Source organism: Salmo salar, chromosome 06 (assembly GCF_965601325.2).
Source record: "Salmo salar chromosome 06, fSalSal1, whole genome shotgun sequence".
In the NCBI taxonomy this organism is placed as follows: Eukaryota; Metazoa; Chordata; class Actinopteri; order Salmoniformes; family Salmonidae; genus Salmo; species Salmo salar.
The window spans coordinates 6,378,660-6,394,289 of record NC_138296.1 but is presented as its reverse complement, the minus strand read 5'-3'; the positions used below and the strand labels follow the sequence as shown (position 1 = coordinate 6,394,289).

The window sequence follows — 15,630 nt, the reverse complement described above, 5'->3', positions numbered from 1 at the left end:
CTCTGACAACTGTGGGACCTTATATAGACAGGTGTGTGCCTTTCCAAATCATATCCGATCAATTGAATTTACCACAGGTGGACTCCAATCAAATTGTAGAAACATCTCAAGGATGATCAATGGAAACAGAATGCACCTGAGCTCAGTTTTGAGTCAAATAGCAAAGGGTCTGAATACTTATGTAAATAAGGTATTTCTTTTTTGTTTTGACTTTGTCATTATGGGGTATTGTGATGTCATTATGGGGTATTGTGATGTCATTATGGGGTATTGTGATGTCATTATGGGGTATTGTGTGTATATTGAATAAGAATAAGGCTGTAACGTAACAAAATGTGGAAAATGTCAAGCGGTCTGAATACTTTCAGAATGCACTGTATGTATTATGTTTATAAATTACATTTAGTCTACTTGAGGCTTAAGTATTCAGATGCATAGCCGCAGGAGTAGGGTTGCTGAAGCACCCCGAGAAATTGTAATAATAATTAAAACATTTAAAAAACATATATATATATTAGTAAAGGTCCAATATGCTACTATATATATATATATATATGCTACTATATATGCTACTATACTAGCATATTGGACCTTTACTAGTCCTGTATTAACGGACCGATATAGCCATCTGTAGCGAGGGCAAATTACTGCATCTTGTTATTCTATTTAGCTACCTGTTTTTTGTTATAAGAGTTTCATTATATATTCTCCATTTACGCAAGGTTACTACTACTAGGCTGCGTTTGCCTTCTTGCAAAGCAATAGACCTACTTCAACCACTGGACACTGCACACGCATGGTCTAACGTTCGCGTGAGGATGAGCACGTCAAGTTCAGTTTTTATAAATGCCTTTTGTGTGAAAACTGGCGCACTGATGTTTTGGGAAATATTTGGGCAACGTTTCTAAATGAGTCACCTGCGTCTCAATATGACTGACTCCAAGCTAAAAAGAATAATAATACAAACAAAAAAAATCCAGTGCCTCTCAGGCACTAAAATGTCGTAATGCTAAAAGTGGTCTCTCCTGTCTTTTAATTCTATATCTATGTTGTTGCTAGAATTGTTTACTTGTATCCATAACAACAGAAGTTCCAACAATGATTTAGAACTTCCGATATTGTGCTTCTTGGCTGGAGTTTGGGTACAAAACATTACCGAGAAGAACGTCTTTATTAGTTACTGTATGAAGCTATGCCATTACATTTTTTCACATGATAACATTTGGTTTAATAAATCATTTCCTTATAACAGTGTATCTTATAATAAAATGAAGGATTTTATTTTTGTCAACAATGGTGGGGACTGTGTTTAGACTACAAATAGAAAATACAAATAATAATTAATCACATTCTTTATTGCATTGCGATTTGTTAGGGTAGTAAGGTGGACAGTGTGCCCATGGGCAGCCGGATGACCCACATCCGAGAGGCCCCGGCTGGGCAGCGGGGTCCAGGCAAGCCCCAGTCTTCAGGCCCGAGGCCTGGGCGTCTGATGCACCAGAGCACCCTGTCACTAGGGGACCCACAGGGATCTGGGACCAGCTACACTACCACACACACTCAGGACTGTACCACTAGATGGTATTATAGAACTGTACCACAACCACACACACTCAGGACTGTACCACTAGATGGTATTATAGAACTGTACCAACACCACACACACTCAGGACTGTACCACTAGATGGTATTATAGAACTGTACCAACACCACACACACTCAGGACTGTACCACTAGATGGTATTATAGAACTGTACCAACACCACACACACTCAGGACTGTACCACTAGATGGTATTATAGAACTGTACCAACACCACACACACTCAGGACTGTACCACTAGATGGTATTATAGAACTGTACCAACACCACACACACTCAGGACTGTACCACTAGATGGTATTATAGAACTGTACCACAACCACACACACTCAGGACTGTACCACTAGATGGTATTATAGAACAGTACCAACACCGCACACACTCAGGTCAGGACTGTACCACTAGATGGTATTATAGAACTGTACCACAACCACACACACTCAGGACTGTACCACTAGATGGTATTATAGAACTGTACCAACACCACACACACTCAGGACTGTACCACTAGATGGTATTATAGAACTGTACCAACACCACACACTCAGGACTGTACCACTAGATGGTATTATAGAACTGTACCACAACCACACACACTCAGGACTGTACCACTAGATGGTATTATAGAACTGTACCACAACCACACACACTCAGGACTGTACCACTAGATGGTATTATAGAACTGTACCACAACCACACACTCAGGTCAGGACTGTACCACTAGATGGTATTATAGAACTGTACCACAACCACACACACTCAGGACTGTACCACTAGATGGTATTATAGAACTGTACCACAACCACACACTCAGGGTCAGGACTGTACCACTAGATGGTATTATAGAACTGTACCACAACCACACACACTCAGGACTGTACCACTAGATGGTATTATAGAACTGTACCAACACCACACACACTCAGGACTGTACCACTAGATGGTATTATAGAACTGTACCACAACCACACACACTCAGGACTGTACCACTAGATGGTATTATAGAACAGTACCAACACCGCACACACTCAGGTCAGGACTGTACCACTAGATGGTATTATAGAACTGTACCACAACCACACACACTCAGGACTGTACCACTAGATGGTATTATAGAACTGTACCACAACCACACACACTCAGGACTGTACCACTAGATGGTATTATAGAACTGTACCACAACCACACACACTCAGGACTGTACCACTAGATGGTATTATAGAACTGTACCACAACCACACACTCAGGTCAGGACTGTACCACTAGATGGTATTATAGAACTGTACCACAACCACACACACTCAGGACTGTACCACTAGATGGTATTATAGAACTGTACCACAACCACACACTCAGGTCAGGACTGTACCACTAGATGGTATTATAGAACTGTACCACAACCACACACGTGGGTGTCTTTGGTATGACGTGTCCTGAGATCCTCTTCCTGGTTCTCTCCAGAGTTACTGTGGGCGGAGGCCGACGGCCAACCGCTGGTCTTCTTTCCCCGAGATCCCGCCTACCCCTCCCAGCACACCAGTCAGCTGGACCTGAGTCACACATCCAGCAGCCAATCACAGACACACAGCAGAGACATCCATAACCCCAAAGCCATCATCCCGGTACGACCAACTGTCATTCTGAATGGATGAATGAAGGACCATCAATTGAGCTTTATTTCATTCTGTGTTGTCTCAGTGCAACACATAAGTTCATGTAGTCACTATAATTGTCATAGAGGCAGCTGCCTTCCACAGTACATGGTCATAGAGGCAGCTGTCTTCAGTACTCAATGTCACCAGTAGAGGGAGCTGTAGCCTCAGAGGAAAGAAACCACTGAACAACTGAATAGAATGGAACACCTCTATTCATCTCCCTCTTTCCCACACCTCTCCATTCTCCCAACGATGTCTTCCTCTACTCATCCCCTGTATCTTTCTCTCATATTCCCTGTATCTTTCTATTTCGCCCCTTGTTCTCTCTCGCTGTCCCCCAAACCCCTATTCTCTCTCTCTCTCTCTCTCTCTCTTCCATCCTTCTACACCCCTCTCTCTCTGGCCCTTCTACACCCTCTAGCTCTCGCCACCTTTCACTCTCTCCATCTCCCCCCTATGTCTTTCTCTCTCCAGTTCAATGTTCTTCATAGGCTGGGTCAGAGTAATTGGTCTCGTAATTGCGACGGCGTGGCCATGAGAGAGAGGACCAATCCCAAGGAGCCCACCCCCTACTGGATGACCTATCGCAGTGAGCACAGGAGTCCTAGCCCCTCTCCCTCACCACGACCCCACTGGTAGACCAACACTGTGGCATCAACATGATATACTGACAGGTAACACACATTTTTTTCCCCCTTACATTTTCTCATGTAAACCCACAGTATCCTGTACTAACCACAGCTGTTTGTGTGTGCGCGTGCGTTGTGTGTGTTTCAGGTGAGGCCAGGAGTTCAGCTGTTTCAGGTGAGGCCAGGAGTCCAGAGGAGACTGAAAGGGTGTGTGTGTGTGTGTGTGCGCACGTGAGTGAAGTGTGTGTCCAGTGGCAGGAGTAGAACAGTACATCTAACCACATCTGTCTGACAGGACATTTAACATGGAGGGTTGGCCCTGGGGGGGGGTGGGGGGGGGGGGGGGGTTGGCCCTGGGGGGGGACCCAGTCAGTGCTATGTACAGCATCAACACCCCTCCCTCTCCTTCTCTAACTTCAACAACATTCAACACCCGAGGGATAAACTACAAAGCAGGATCAATGAGTGAGCCGCCATCCATGTTCATTTAAATCAGACTTTATTCATTGTTTGTAGAGAACTCAAACAACAGATGAAATAGAGGAGAGGAACAGCGAGATAGTAGGTAAAGAATATAACACAGACAAGACGGAGAGATAAAGACAGGAAGAGGATTGGCGTATTTACAATCACAGGCCCCCCGACCAGAGAGAGAGAGAGAGAGAGAGAGAGAGAGAGAGAGAGGAGAGAGAGAGAGAGAGAGAGAGAGAGAGAGAGAGAGAGAGAGAGAGAGAGAGAGGGACAGATAAAGACTAGCAGGTCCAGCTAACAGCGTTATTAGTAGATTTCATCAAGCGTTGGACTGTTCACCTACTAATAGGGAACATGAGCTGGGTTTAGACCGTGGTGAGACAGGGATAGAGGAGGGACAGATAAAGGACTCTAGCAGCAGTGGGACTAGTAGGATAAAGATCACCTGGACTAGACAGTAAGGTCAGGGTAGGGGGCAGGTTACGCTGATCCTAGGTCTGTGCCTCTGAACCAGTGTCAGCTCACACCAGGGCGGCGTCTTAAATAGCACCCTATTCCCTAGATAGTGCACTACTGTTGACCAGGGCCTATAGGGGTAGTGCACTACATAGGGAATAGGGTGCCATTTCAGACACACACCCAAAATGATATATTCCAAACGGCACCAGACTAGGCTTGGAGTCCCAAATGGCACCCTATTCCCTAGATAGTGCACTACTGTTGACCAGGGCCTATAGGTGTAGTGCACTACATAGGGAATAGGGTGCCACGTGGGACGTCGCCTAGGTCTGCTTCTCTACTCTAAACTCCAGTTCCAGCTACGGTTTCAGTGCGGTTTCTTAAAAACAGACAGAAGCAGGAATCTGAAAGGTAAAGGAACGATGGCAGCAACAACGACAGCTGTGTCCCAGCCTCCTGAAACAATACTGACACTACCTACCATCAGTATGTCCATTACACTGACCATCCTCACTGGGAGATTTAATTACTGACACTACCTACCATCAGTATGTCCATTACACTAACCATCCTCACTGGGAGATTTAATTACTGACACTACCTACCATCAGTATGTCCATTACACTAACCATCCTCACTGGGAGATTTAATTACTGACACTACCTACCATCAGTATGTCCATTACACTAACCATCCTCACTGGGAGATTTAATTACTGACACTACCTACCATCAGTATGTCCATTACACTAACCATCCTCACTGGGAGATTTAATTACTGACACTACCTACCATCAGTATGTCCATTACACTAACCATCCTCACTGGGAGATTTAATTACTGACACTACCTACCATCAGTATGTCCATTACACTAACCATCCTCACTGGGAGATTTAATTACTGACACTACCTACCATCAGTATGTCCATTACACTGACCATCCTCACTGGGAGATTGAGTTGTATTATATATTGTGATGGTATTATATGTGTGGGGTGTTGGATAATAATAATATTGCTAGAGGTTTCTGTTCAGTAGTCTTTCCTCGGACTTCAAAAGTAATAAGTGACTGGCTTCTTAAACACCTTCATATAGGATCTAGAGACAGACACAGCTGGGGGCCACCTCCATGTGGGGGGGGGGGGTTCATATCTGTGCGTTGTAATGTTTCAGTGTGGTCTGCTCGTGAACTAAAGCCTTGACCGACATGGCGACTGACTGCATGCGTGGGAGGATAGGTGGAAAAACACTTCCTGTTGAAAAACAAATCCCGCCAGGTGATTGGTTGGTTAGGTGACAGGTCAGAGGTCAAGGGGGGAGAGGGCGTGTGTGGAGTTGGTCTGAGCAGACCATTTTTATGTTTGATCTACGGGTTTCTCCTTCCTCTCATTTTCTTCTCTCCCGTTCATCTCACAGATCCCCTCTTCTTCTCCTTTCTTTCTACTCGTTCTTCTTCTCCTTCTGTTTCAGCAGTTTGTTGATCTCTCTCTTGGCCATGCCAGCGTACTTGCTTATGACGCCATGCTGGTTCAGACCAGGAAGCAGGAGCAGGAAACTCACTGGGAACAAAGGAAACGGTCACTACAGTTGAAGTCAGAAGTTTACATACACCGTAGCCAAATACATTTAAACTCAGTTTCACAAATCCTGACATTTAATCCTAGTAAAAAATTCCTTGTCTTAGGTCAGTTAAGATCACCACTTTATTTTAAGAATGTCAGAATAATAGTAGAGAGAATGATTTACTTAAGCTTTTATTTCATTCATCACATTCCCAGTGGGTCAGAAGTTTATATACATTCAATTAGTATTTGGTAGCATTGCCTTTAAATTGTTTAACTTGGGTCAAACATTTCAGGTAGCCTTCCACAAGCTTCCCACAATAAGTTGGGTGAATTTTGGCCCATTCCTCCTGACAGAGCTGGTGTAATTGAGTCAGATTTGTAGGCCTCCTTGCTCGCACACACTTTTTCAGTTCTGCCCACAAATGTTCTATAGGATTGAGGTCAGGGCTTTGTGATGGCCACTCCAATACCTTGACTTTGTTGTCCTTAAGCCGTTTTGCCACAACTTTGGAAGTCTGCTTGGTGTCATTGTCCATTTGGAAGACCCATTTGTGACCAAGCATTTAACTTCCAGTGATGTCTTAAGATGTTGCTTCAATATATCCACAATTTTCCTACCTCATGATGCCATCCATTTTGTGAAGTGCACCAGTCCCTCCTGTGGCAAAGCACCCCCACAACATGATGCTGCCACCCCTGTGCTTCACGGTTGGGATGGTGTTCTTCGGCTTGCAAGCCTCCCCCTTTTTCCTCCAAACATAACGATGGTCATTATGACCAAACAGTTCTATTTTTGTTTCATCAGACCAGAGGACATTTCTCCAAAAAGTACGATCTTTGTCCCCATGGCTTTTTTTTTAATGGTGGTTTTGGAGCGGTGGCTTCTTCTTTGCTGAGCGGCCTTTCAGGTTATGTCGATATAGGACTCGTTTTACCTACAGCATCTTCACAAGGTCCTTTGCTGTTCTGGGATTGATTTGCACTTTTCGCACCAAAGTATGTTCATCTCTAGGAGACAGAACGTGTCTCCTTCCTGAGCGGTATGACGGCTGCGTGGTCCCATGGTGTTTATACTTGTGTAATATTGTTTGTACAGATGAACGTGGTACCTTCAGGCATTTGGAAATTGCTCCCAAGGATGAAACAGACTTGGAGGTCTACAATTTTTTTCTGAGGTCTTGGCTGATTTCTTTTGATTTCCCCATGATGTCAAGCAAAGAGGCACTGAGTTTGAAGGTAGGCCTTGAAATACATCCACAGGTACACCTCCAATTGACTCAAATGTCATTTGGCCTATCAGAAGCTTCTAAAGCCATGACATCATTTTCTGGAATTTTCCAAGCTGTTTAAAGGCACAGTCAACTTAGTGTATGTAAACTTCTAACCCACTGGAATTGTAATACAGTGAATTATAAGTGAAATAATCTGTCTGTAAACAATTGTTGGAAAAATTACTTGTCATGCACAAAGTAGATGTCCTAACCGACTTGTCAAAACTATAATTTGTTAACAAGAAATCTGTGGACTGATTGAAAAACGAGTTAATGACTCCATCCTAAGTGTATGTAAACTTCCGACTTAAACTGTACATGTCATGTGGCCATGATTGTCCCAATAATATCTGTTTTGGTGGGAGCAGCCGATCAGTCAGAGCTGTTTAACTGGCAGTAATATGACAGTCAACAACATTATTCCCTGAGCAAGGAGGACCAAACTAAACAGCATACTGCTTAAAGAAGGGCTGTTTTCATTAGTGCATACTGTAGCAAAACGAGCCTCTCTTATTGGACAAGCTCAGGTTAGTCCCTCCCCCACTGTGCAGTTTGGTTCCTAACGGGTCTATTAAACAATCTACTCCATGTTTAGTGGAACAATGTCTCACCACATTTAAACAAGTCAGGATTCTGTAGGAGAGTTTGTTTGGTGAACTGGGTAAAGAGACTAGGTCTGCCTCCCAAAGGGCACCCTATTCCCTATGTAGTGCACTACTTTTGACCAGAACCCTATGGGGTTCCCCTAATGGGGACTGATCCTATGATATATAACCTATAACCTCTCTAAGTGGTATTTTACAGTTGGAGGATGACAATGCACTGACTACTGAACAGCTGTCAGCTGGCTATGGGGCCTTGTGCTTGTCTGTTACAGCTATGCAGTCAGACCATTAATTAGACAAAGTCTCCGGTGATGTTTGGAATATATAGCTAATGCTGGGTCTCAGTCTGAAATCCCTATATAGTGCACTACCCCTATAGGCCCTGGTCAAAAGTAGTGCACTATATAGTGAGAATAAGGTGCCAATCAATACTTGTGCTGGCCTGGTATGCAGACATTTATGTTTAAACCAAGTAACATTTCAGTCAGTATTTGACTTGTGTTGGGAAACATCCATAAACTGACAGTGTGTGTATCCCAAATGGCACCCTATTCCCCATGTAGTGCACTACTTTTGACCAGAGCCCTATATACCATGACCAGAGCCCTAGAGAGAATAGGGTGCCATTTGGGACATGGCCAAGGACTTCCGTTACTGTCAAACTTTGTACATCCTTCCTATGTGGTCACTTCTCTAGTGGTGTCAGCTGGTTTAACTGTCACTATAATCATTACTATAGCAACAGAAGAAAGCAGAAGAGAGCAGCTACAACGTCACACACCAGAATACTACTGATAGTATGTATTCATTTAACCTTTATTTAATTAGGCAAGTCAGTTAACTAATTCTTATTTTCAATGACGGCCTAGGAACAGTGGGTTAACTGCCTTGTTCAGGGGCAGAACGACAGATTATTACCTTGTCAGCTCGGGGATTCGATCTAGCAACCTTTCAGTTACTAGTGCAACGCTCTAACCACTAGGCTACCTGATTGGACCTAAATACTACTGCTTGTATTAACCTGATTGTCTGAACTCAGAAGAACATCAGGACTTTGTAAAATAATGCAGCAATGAGTAAGCTACATTCGTGGAACTTTTTGGCTGAGTTAGCCATTAGCCCAGGTTGGCTGAGTTAGCCATTAGCCCAGGTTGGCTGAGTTAGCCATTAGCCCAGGTTGGCTGAGTTAGCCATTAGCCCAGGTTGGCTGAGTTAGCCATTAGCCCAGGTTGGCTGAGTTAGCCATTAGCCCAGGTTGGCTGAGTTAGCCATTAGCCCAGGTTGGCTGAGTTAGCCATTAGCCCAGGTTGGCTGAGTTAGCCATTAGCCCAGGTTGGCTGAGTTAGCCATTAGCCCAGGTTGGCTGAGTTAGCCATTAGCCCAGGTTGGCTGAGTTAGCCATTAGCCCAGGTTGGCTGAGTTAGCCATTAGCCCAGGTTGGCTGAGTTAGCCATTAGCCCAGGTTGGTTTAGTACAGGTTGGCTGAGTTAGCCATTAGCCCAGGTTGGCTGAGTTAGCCATTAGCCCAGGTTGGTTTAGTACAGGTTGGCTGAGTTAGCCATTAGCCCAGGTTGGTTTAGTACAGGTTGGCTGAGTTAGCCATTAGCCCAGGTTGGTTTAGTACAGGTTGGCTGAGTTAGCCATTAGCCCAGGTTGGCTGAGTTAGCCATTAGCCCAGGTTGGTTTAGTACAGGTTGGCTGAGTTAGCCATTAGCCCAGGTTGGTTTAGTACAGGTTGGCTGAGTTAGCCATTAGCCCAGGTTGGTTTAGTACAGGTTGGCTGAGTTAGCCATTAGCCCAGGTTGGTTTAGTACAGGTTGGCTGAGTTAGCCATTAGCCCAGGTTGGCTTAGTACAGGTTGGCTGAGTTAGCCATTAGCCCAGGTTGGCTGAGTTAGCCATTAGCCCAGGTTGGTTTAGTACAGGTTGGCTGAGTTAGCCATTAGCCCAGGTTGGCTGAGTTAGCCATTAGCCCAGGTTGGTTTAGTACAGGTTGGCTGAGTTAGCCATTAGCCCAGGTTGGCTTAGTACAGGTTGGCTGAGTTAGCCATTAGCCCAGGTTGGCTGAGTTAGCCATTAGCCCAGGTTGGTTTAGTACAGGTTGGCTGAGTTAGCCATTAGCCCAGGTTGGCTGAGTTAGCCATTAGCCCAGGTTGGTTTAGTACAGGTTGGCTGAGTTAGCCATTAGCCCAGGTTGGTTTAGTACAGGTTGGCTGAGTTAGCCATTAGCCCAGGTTGGTTTAGTACAGGTTGGCTGAGTTAGCCATTAGCCCAGGTTGGCTGAGTTAGCCATTAGCCCAGGTTGGTTTAGTACAGGTTGGCTGAGTTAGCCATTAGCCCAGGTTGGCTGAGTTAGCCATTAGCCCAGGTTGGCTGAGTTAGCCATTAGCCCAGGTTGGCTGAGTTAGCCATTAGCCCAGGTTGGTTTAGTACAGGTTGGCTGAGTTAGCCATTAGCCCAGGTTGGCTTAGTACAGGTTGGCTGAGTTAGCCATTAGCCCAGGTTGGCTGAGTTAGCCATTAGCCCAGGTTGGTTTAGTACAGGTTGGCTGAGTTAGCCATTAGCCCAGGTTGGCTGAGTTAGCCATTAGCCCAGGTTGGCTGAGTTAGCCATTAGCCCAGGTTGGTTTAGTACAGGTTGGCTGAGTTAGCCATTAGCCCAGGTTGGTTTAGTACAGGTTGGCTGAGTTAGCCATTAGCCCAGGTTGGCTGAGTTAGCCATTAGCCCAGGTTGGTTTAGTACAGGTTGGCTGAGTTAGCCATTAGCCCAGGTTGGCTTAGTACAGGTTGGCTGAGTTAGCCATTAGCCCAGGTTGGCTGAGTTAGCCATTAGCCCAGGTTGGCTGAGTTAGCCATTAGCCCAGGTTGGCTGAGTTAGCCATTAGCCCAGGTTGGTTTAGTACAGGTTGGCTGAGTTAGCCATTAGCCCAGGTTGGTTTAGTACAGGTTGGCTGAGTTAGCCATTAGCCCAGGTTGGTTTAGTACAGGTTGGCTGAGTTAGCCATTAGCCCAGGTTGGCTTAGTACAGGTTGGCTGAGTTAGCCATTAGCCCAGGTTGGCTGAGTTAGCCATTAGCCCAGGTTGGCTGAGTTAGCCATTAGCCCAGGTTGGTTTAGTACAGGTTGGCTGAGTTAGCCATTAGCCCAGGTTGGCTGAGTTAGCCATTAGCCCAGGTTGGTTTAGTACAGGTTGGCTGAGTTAGCCATTAGCCCAGGTTGGCTGAGTTAGCCATTAGCCCAGGTTGGTTTAGTACAGGTTGGCTGAGTTAGCCATTAGCCCAGGTTGGTTTAGTACAGGTTGGCTGAGTTAGCCATTAGCCCAGGTTGGCTGAGTTAGCCATTAGCCCAGGTTGGTTTAGTACAGGTTGGCTGAGTTAGCCATTAGCCCAGGTTGGCTGAGTTAGCCATTAGCCCAGGTTGGCTGAGTTAGCCATTAGCCCAGGTTGGTTTAGTACAGGTTGGCTGAGTTAGCCATTAGCCCAGGTTGGTTTAGTACAGGTTGGCTGAGTTAGCCATTAGCCCAGGTTGGTTTAGTACAGGTTGGCTGAGTTAGCCATTAGCCCAGGTTGGTTTAGTACAGGTTGGCTGAGTTAGCCATTAGCCCAGGTTGGTTTAGTACAGGTTGGCTGAGTTAGCCATTAGCCCAGGTTGGCTTAGTACAGGTTGGCTGAGTTAGCCATTAGCCCAGGTTGGCTGAGTTAGCCATTAGCCCAGGTTGGCTGAGTTAGCCATTAGCCCAGGTTGGTTTAGTACAGGTTGGCTGAGTTAGCCATTAGCCCAGGTTGGCTGAGTTAGCCATTAGCCCAGGTTGGTTTAGTACAGGTTGGCTGAGTTAGCCATTAGCCCAGGTTGGCTGAGTTAGCCATTAGCCCAGGTTGGTTTAGTACAGGTTGGCTGAGTTAGCCATTAGCCCAGGTTGGTTTAGTACAGGTTGGCTGAGTTAGCCATTAGCCCAGGTTGGCTTAGTACAGGTTGGCTGAGTTAGCCATTAGCCCAGGTTGGCTGAGTTAGCCATTAGCCCAGGTTGGTTTAGTACAGGTTGGCTGAGTTAGCCATTAGCCCAGGTTGGCTGAGTTAGCCATTAGCCCAGGTTGGCTGAGTTAGCCATTAGCCCAGGTTGGTTTAGTACAGGTTGGCTGAGTTAGCCATTAGCCCAGGTTGGTTTAGTACAGGTTGGCTGAGTTAGCCATTAGCCCAGGTTGGCTTAGTACAGGTTGGCTGAGTTAGCCATTAGCCCAGGTTGGCTGAGTTAGCCATTAGCCCAGGTTGGTTTAGTACAGGTTGGCTGAGTTAGCCATTAGCCCAGGTTGGCTGAGTTAGCCATTAGCCCAGGTTGGTTTAGTACAGGTTGGCTGAGTTAGCCATTAGCCCAGGTTGGCTTAGTACAGGTTGGCTGAGTTAGCCATTAGCCCAGGTTGGCTGAGTTAGCCATTAGCCCAGGTTGGTTTAGTACAGGTTGGCTGAGTTAGCCATTAGCCCAGGTTGGCTGAGTTAGCCATTAGCCCAGGTTGGTTTAGTACAGGTTGGCTGAGTTAGCCATTAGCCCAGGTTGGCTTAGTACAGGTTGGCTGAGTTAGCCATTAGCCCAGGTTGGCTGAGTTAGCCATTAGCCCAGGTTGGTTTAGTACAGGTTGGCTGAGTTAGCCATTAGCCCAGGTTGGCTGAGTTAGCCATTAGCCCAGGTTGGTTTAGTACAGGTTGGCTGAGTTAGCCATTAGCCCAGGTTGGTTTAGTACAGGTTGGCTGAGTTAGCCATTAGCCCAGGTTGGTTTAGTACAGGTTGGCTGAGTTAGCCATTAGCCCAGGTTGGTTTAGTACAGGTTGGCTGAGTTAGCCATTAGCCCAGGTTGGCTGAGTTAGCCATTAGCCCAGGTTGGCTGAGTTAGCCATTAGCCCAGGTTGGCTGAGTTAGCCATTAGCCCAGGTTGGCTGAGTTAGCCATTAGCCCAGGTTGGTTTAGTACAGGTTGGCTGAGTTAGCCATTAGCCCAGGTTGGCTGAGTTAGCCATTAGCCCAGGTTGGTTTAGTACAGGTTGGCTGAGTTAGCCATTAGCCCAGGTTGGCTGAGTTAGCCATTAGCCCAGGTTGGTTTAGTACAGGTTGGCTGAGTTAGCCATTAGCCCAGGTTGGTTTAGTACAGGTTGGCTGAGTTAGCCATTAGCCCAGGTTGGCTTAGTACAGGTTGGCTGAGTTAGCCATTAGCCCAGGTTGGCTGAGTTAGCCATTAGCCCAGGTTGGTTTAGTACAGGTTGGCTGAGTTAGCCATTAGCCCAGGTTGGCTGAGTTAGCCATTAGCCCAGGTTGGCTGAGTTAGCCATTAGCCCAGGTTGGTTTAGTACAGGTTGGCTGAGTTAGCCATTAGCCCAGGTTGGTTTAGTACAGGTTGGCTGAGTTAGCCATTAGCCCAGGTTGGTTTAGTACAGGTTGGCTGAGTTAGCCATTAGCCCAGGTTGGCTTAGTACAGGTTGGCTGAGTTAGCCATTAGCCCAGGTTGGCTGAGTTAGCCATTAGCCCAGGTTGGCTGAGTTAGCCATTAGCCCAGGTTGGCTGAGTTAGCCATTAGCCCAGGTTGGTTTAGTACAGGTTGGCTGAGTTAGCCATTAGCCCAGGTTGGTTTAGTACAGGTTGGCTGAGTTAGCCATTAGCCCAGGTTGGTTTAGTACAGGTTGGCTGAGTTAGCCATTAGCCCAGGTTGGCTTAGTACAGGTTGGCTGAGTTAGCCATTAGCCCAGGTTGGCTGAGTTAGCCATTAGCCCAGGTTGGCTGAGTTAGCCATTAGCCCAGGTTGGTTTAGTACAGGTTGGCTGAGTTAGCCATTAGCCCAGGTTGGCTGAGTTAGCCATTAGCCCAGGTTGGTTTAGTACAGGTTGGCTGAGTTAGCCATTAGCCCAGGTTGGCTGAGTTAGCCATTAGCCCAGGTTGGTTTAGTACAGGTTGGCTGAGTTAGCCATTAGCCCAGGTTGGTTTAGTACAGGTTGGCTGAGTTAGCCATTAGCCCAGGTTGGCTTAGTACAGGTTGGCTGAGTTAGCCATTAGCCCAGGTTGGCTGAGTTAGCCATTAGCCCAGGTTGGTTTAGTACAGGTTGGCTGAGTTAGCCATTAGCCCAGGTTGGCTGAGTTAGCCATTAGCCCAGGTTGGCTGAGTTAGCCATTAGCCCAGGTTGGTTTAGTACAGGTTGGCTGAGTTAGCCATTAGCCCAGGTTGGTTTAGTACAGGTTGGCTGAGTTAGCCATTAGCCCAGGTTGGTTTAGTACAGGTTGGCTGAGTTAGCCATTAGCCCAGGTTGGTTTAGTACAGGTTGGCTGAGTTAGCCATTAGCCCAGGTTGGCTGAGTTAGCCATTAGCCCAGGTTGGCTGAGTTAGCCATTAGCCCAGGTTGGCTGAGTTAGCCATTAGCCCAGGTTGGCTGAGTTAGCCATTAGCCCAGGTTGGCTGAGTTAGCCATTAGCCCAGGTTGGTTTAGTACAGGTTGGCTGAGTTAGCCATTAGCCCAGGTTGGCTGAGTTAGCCATTAGCCCAGGTTGGTTTAGTACAGGTTGGCTGAGTTAGCCATTAGCCCAGGTTGGCTGAGTTAGCCATTAGCCCAGGTTGGTTTAGTACAGGTTGGCTGAGTTAGCCATTAGCCCAGGTTGGCTGAGTTAGCCATTAGCCCAGGTTGGTTTAGTACAGGTTGGCTGAGTTAGCCATTAGCCCAGGTTGGTTTAGTACAGGTTGGCTGAGTTAGCCATTAGCCCAGGTTGGCTTAGTACAGGTTGGCTGAGTTAGCCATTAGCCCAGGTTGGCTGAGTTAGCCATTAGCCCAGGTTGGTTTAGTACAGGTTGGCTGAGTTAGCCATTAGCCCAGGTTGGCTGAGTTAGCCATTAGCCCAGGTTGGCTGAGTTAGCCATTAGCCCAGGTTGGTTTAGTACAGGTTGGCTGAGTTAGCCATTAGCCCAGGTTGGTTTAGTACAGGTTGGCTGAGTTAGCCATTAGCCCAGGTTGGTTTAGTACAGGTTGGCTGACTTAGCCATTAGCCCAGGTTGGTTTAGTACAGGTTGGCTGAGTTAGCCATTAGCCCAGGTTGGCTTAGTACAGGTTGGCTGAGTTAGCCATTAGCCCAGGTTGGCTGAGTTAGCCATTAGCCCAGGTTGGCTGAGTTAGCCATTAGCCCAGGTTGGTTTAGTACAGGTTGGCTGAGTTAGCCATTAGCCCAGGTTGGCTGAGTTAGCCATTAGCCCAGGTTGGTTTAGTACAGGTTGGCTGAGTTAGCCATTAGCCCAGGTTGGCTGAGTTAGCCATTAGCCCAGGTTGGTTTAGTACAGGTTGGCTGAGTTAGCCATTAGCCCAGGTTGGTTTAGTACAGGTTGGTACAATGTCTTCAGACTGTATTCATT

The 15,630-nt window shown here is 46.6% G+C and overlaps 1 protein-coding gene across 1 annotated transcript in view; it reads right to left on the bottom strand.

The window, feature by feature from the left end:
* Positions 1-5,966: 5,966 nt before the first annotated feature.
* The window catches only part of LOC106593279 (ADP-ribosylation factor-like protein 6-interacting protein 1), a 48,305-nt gene continuing 38,641 nt past the window's right edge, over positions 5,967-15,630 (bottom strand). Inside the window, exon 6 of the mRNA XM_045719646.2 lies at positions 5,967-6,376. Coding sequence (XP_045575602.1) covers positions 6,258-6,376 — 119 coding nt within the window. The 3' untranslated portion in view covers positions 5,967-6,257. The remainder of the gene's footprint in view (positions 6,377-15,630) is intronic.